General features: G+C 47.2%; 2 protein-coding genes across 2 annotated transcripts; both read left to right on the top strand.

Annotated features, from left to right (window-relative positions):
- Positions 1-1,746: 1,746 nt before the first annotated feature.
- ENH_00048090 (hypothetical protein) lies at positions 1,747-2,061 on the top strand (the record flags this gene model as incomplete). Its single annotated transcript, XM_013585579.1, has 1 exon — positions 1,747-2,061. One exon carries the CDS (start codon positions 1,747-1,749, stop codon positions 2,059-2,061), a length of 315 nt encoding a protein of 104 aa, XP_013441033.1.
- An 871-nt stretch (positions 2,062-2,932) lies between these two features.
- Positions 2,933-4,365, top strand: ENH_00048080 (50S ribosomal protein L13, putative; the record flags this gene model as incomplete). The annotated part of the gene is made up of 2 exons (XM_013585578.1): positions 2,933-3,033; positions 3,195-4,365. The coding sequence occupies 2 exons, from the start codon at positions 2,933-2,935 to the stop codon at positions 4,363-4,365; spliced, it is 1,272 nt and encodes a 423-aa protein (XP_013441032.1).
- Positions 4,366-4,532: the final 167 nt, after the last annotated feature.

The following is a 4,532-nucleotide window of genomic DNA, read 5'->3' as shown; positions in this document are numbered from 1 at the left end:
GGGGGCAAGGGAGGGGGTTTAAGGGGCGGGGATGGGGTTTGGAGCTAGGGCTTAGGGTTTGGGGTTTGCAGCTAGGGTTTAGGGTTTGCAGCTAGGGTTTAGGGTTTGGAGCTAGGGTTTACGGTTTGCAGCTAGGGTTTAGGGTTTGAAACTGAGAGTCATAAACCGAATTTATTTTTTTAATTTGCGTTCAGCTTTTCCACAGCAGTTGAAGTTGAGGTGTACGTACACCCCACAAGTTGAGGTGTACGTACACCCCACCGCCGTGGGCGCTCACTTCATTTCTTTCTTCCGCCGGCTTGTGCTGCTCCTGGTTGCTGATGTACTGCAGCAAAAGAAAAAGAATTAATTTATTTCAGAATTAATTTATTTTAGAATTAATTTGTTTTAGAATTTGTTTATTTTAGAATTAATTTATTTCATTTAAATAAACTTTTGCGAATCTGAGCTGCTCATTTGCAAACAGCATCCGCCGCTTTGCGACAGTGCGCGTTCCGGTGTATGTACAGCAGCAGCAGCAGCAGCAGCAGCTGCAGCTGCAGCAGCAGCTGCAGCAGCAGCTGCAGCAGCAGCAGCAGCTGCAGCAGCAGCAGCTGCAGCAGCAGCTGCGGCAGCAGCTGCAGCAGCAGCAGCAGCAGCAGCAGCAGCAGCAGCTGCAGCAGCTGCAGCAGCAGCTGCAGCAGCAGCAGCAGAGCTGCTGCTCCTCCTCGAGGCCTCACTTCTTCTTCCAGCAGCAAATAGTCTTTTACGCGCTCCAACTTCAGCAGGCGCATGCGGCACTTCGTGACGGGAGTCACTGCAGCAGCAGCAGCAGCAGCAGCAGCAGCAGCAGCAGCAGCAGCAGCGAGAAACGAAGCAAATCAAGAAAACAGATGCAGCACTTTAAACTCAACACAAAGTAAACACCAGACTACACAAGGCACAGACAAACGACCCTGCAGCCGTCGCTGCTGCTGCTGCTGCCGCCGCCGCTGCTGCTGCTGCTGCTGCTGCTGCTGCTGCTGCTGCTGCTGCTGCTGCTGCTGCTGCTGCTGCTGCTGATGACACCGTTTGGCAGCTTGGAAGCGCCCATGGCCCCCTTGGGCTTTTTGCGGCGGCCCACGTGGGAGGGCGGGGCGGCTTCCAAAGGCTTCTTTTCTTTCTTTTTGTCTTTTTTGTCATCTGAGACAACAAAGACACAAATGCTTAATAAATATATAATATAAAATATATATAATATATATAATATAAATATATTATATATATAATATATATAATATAGTAATAAAAAATATATATAACATATATGTATATAATATAGCAATATAAAAAATATATTATATTATATATATATAATATAGTAATATAAAATATATATAATATATATATAATATAGTAATATAAAATATATATAGTATATATATGATATGGTAATAAAAAAGGACTTTTAAAAGTCTTCAAACTTGCAAATAAATGCATTTATAAAAGCCTTAAGACAGAAATAAAAAGACATTTATTAAGGCCTTAAGCAGCAAATAAAAAGACATTTATAAATGCTTTAAGACAGAAATAAAAAGGCATTTATAAAGACATTTGGAAGCAAATAAAAAGACAAAATGAAGATCTTTAGACAGAAACAAAAAGACATTTATTAAGATCTTTAGAGAGAAATAAAAAGACAAAATGAAGATCTTTAGAGAGAAACAAAAAAGTGTTTGTGAAGATCTTTAGAGAGAAATAAAAAGCGCTTTTAGGGACTTCCTTTGCATGCGCAGACACCTGAGTTGCGGTGTACGTACACCTGAACTCGGCGCTGCGCAGCAAACTGGAAATGCGAATTTAACTGCAGCAGCAAAAGAGTTTAACTGCAGCAGCAAAATAATTCAGCAGCAGCAGCAAAACAATTTGACTGCAGCAGCAAAAGAGTTTAACAGCAGCAGCAAAAGAATTAAACTGCCGAAAGAATTCCTTAAGTGGCTTTGGGCCGCAGCCGCTGCGGTGTACGTACACCTCAGGCCTACCGTTTCCCCCCGGGTGTCCAGGCAGGTTAAAGCCGCCGTGGGCATTTCCCATTTTGTTTGAAAGCGGGAGCAGCAAAGCTGCTGCTGCTGCTGCTGCTGCTGCTGCTGCTGCTGCTGCTGCAGCTCGAGGACTGCTGCTGCTGCTGCTGCTGCTGCAGCAAGAAATGCGTTTTGCTGCGCCAAAAAGACCTTCTTGAATAGACTTAAGGACTGCGGCTGGGAGTTGGCGAGTCAAGCCTGGCCCCCGAGAGAGCCGCCGCCGGAGTCTTCCCGTTGCTGCTGCTGCTGCTGCTGCTGCTGCTGCTGCTGCTGCACTGACGCTGCAGCCACCTTCGTAGACTTCTCAGCGCCTAAACAGTGAATTAATTCTACAGCAAGTTAGACAGACGCAGGCTGCTGCTGCTGCTGCGCTGCGGTCTTTCCAGCCCCCCGACTGGCACACCTGCAGCAGGGCTGCTGCCGACAGCTGGTGCATGCAGCAGCAGCAGCAGCAGCAGCAGCAGCAGCAGCAGCAGGTGGCAGCAAGGGCCGGCGCTGCAGTGCTGTTTTCAAAAAGCTTCTTTTCTCTTTTGCTTCCTCCAGAAGAATTCGAAAGCCCCCGCGAAGCCGCAGCAGCAGAGGCAGCAGCGCAGTTGGCTGCAGGAGGCAGCAAAGGGCTGTCAGTTAATTCTCGAAGTTCTTCAAATCGAAAAACTTGAAATAAAATTGGAAAAGAAGTTTTCGCATTTGTGCAGAGCTGCAGCTGCAGCTGAACTCTCTCTGCGCAGCGGCGGGCGGCGCCGCCAGCCCCGCCGAGGATGGAGCGCCGCTTTGCGAAGTTTGAGTGAATTAAAAAGCCAAAAAGGAGAATAAAACGAAAAATAATGAAAGAAGTGTCCGGGAAAACTTGAATTGTCCGCAACAAACTCAGATCCAAGTCGGAACGGCCCAAGATGGAGTGGTTCCGGCGGTCCTGTCAGCGCCTCTTCGCGACGTCTTATGCCAAAAGTTCTTACCACGAAGGCAAAATCGACCCTTTTGCAAATGTCCAATGGTAAATAAGTGGCGAATTCCGGCAAAGCCGACCCTTTTGCAGATGTTCAGTGGCAAATAAGTGGCGGATTCCCTCGGATCTCGCGCAGGGGTGGCTGCGCAGTTCGGGAGGTGTACGTACACCCCAGCTGCGGCGCAGTCCTGCGTGCGCTCCGCTTGCAGGATTGCGCGGCCATTTATGAAAAGAAATATGCCGAAAGATCACATTTTGGCGAAGCCGCACAGAAGTTTGAAAGCAGTCACCATGTTGGACGAGGAAACGCGAAACCACTGGCACGTTCTGGACGCCAAGGGCAAGGCGAGTCGTTCAACTTGCAAGTTTCAGCTTTCCGACGCGATCTGCAGAGTTTCGCCGCTCAATCTGTTTGAACTTTTCCTTAAATGTCTTTTTTTAAATTATTATTCGCTTTCGAGGGCTTTTGAGGCTCCAGTTTGTCCGGAGTTCAAGTTCAGACTCCCGCGCCGCAGCCTGCGTCGGGAGGCTGCTGCAGATGTCCCGCGTCGTTTTTTTCGCTTTTTTGAATTTGTTTCGATTTTCTTTTCTTCTTATTTTCTTCTTTTCTTTTTATTTTATTCTTTTCATTTTATTTTATTCTTTCCATTTCCTTTTCTTCTTTTCTTTCTTTTTTCTTTTCAGAGCGTTGGAGGCCTCGCAGCCCAAATTTCGCGGCTGCTGCAGGGAAAGCACCGCGTGGACTATTCGCCTTTGAAGGTTTCGGGCGACTCCGTGGTGGTGGTGAATGCAATTCACGTCAAGTTTTCGGGACACACTTGGGACACGAAGATCTACAGATTTCCCAGAAAGAGTGAGGCATTTGCATGCGCTTCTGCTGCTGCTGCTGCTGCTGCTGCTGCTGCTGCTGCTGCTGCTGCTGCTGCTGCTGCTGCTGCTGCTGCTCAGTTTTGGTGCTGCCTTCTTGTTGCTGCTGCAGCGCACCCGCGAGGCCCCAAAGTGGTGACGGCAAAAACAATAATGGCCCGAAACCCTTCGATGATAGTGAGTGGGGCCTTGGGGTGTACGTACACCGCAGCAGCCCGGGCGCGAGCTGCTGCCTTCACTTTCATTTCCTTTTCATTTCTTTTTCATTTCCTTTTCATTTCTTTTCTTTTTCATTTCTTTTCTTCTTCATTTCTTTCATTTCTTTTTTCTTGGTGGCCGCAGATCAACCTCGCCGTCAAACGCATGCTGCCCAACAACCGCCTCAGACAGCTCTTCTACAGGTGGGCCACCAGTGGACCACCAGTGGACCACTGGCCGCTGACCAGTGGTCCACTGGACCAGTGGCCAGTGGACCGCTGGGCCAGTGGGGCAGTCCTGGGTTTTCAGATGTAGTAGATTAAGGAGCCTTTCTTGGCCCCCACCTAACGTCTAATATATAATAATGTAATGCATATATGTACATCTATATCTGTATTTATATAGGTATATATATATATGTCTATATATATATATATATGGATATATATATGTATATATATATATATATATATATATATTAT

The sequence above is a fragment of the Eimeria necatrix genome, genomic scaffold (assembly GCF_000499385.1).
Source record: "Eimeria necatrix Houghton genomic scaffold, Enh_scaff371, whole genome shotgun sequence".
Lineage (NCBI taxonomy): Eukaryota > Apicomplexa > Conoidasida > Eucoccidiorida > Eimeriidae > Eimeria > Eimeria necatrix.
The sequence above is the reverse complement of the archived record's forward strand: the minus strand, read 5'-3'. Positions and strand labels throughout refer to the sequence as shown.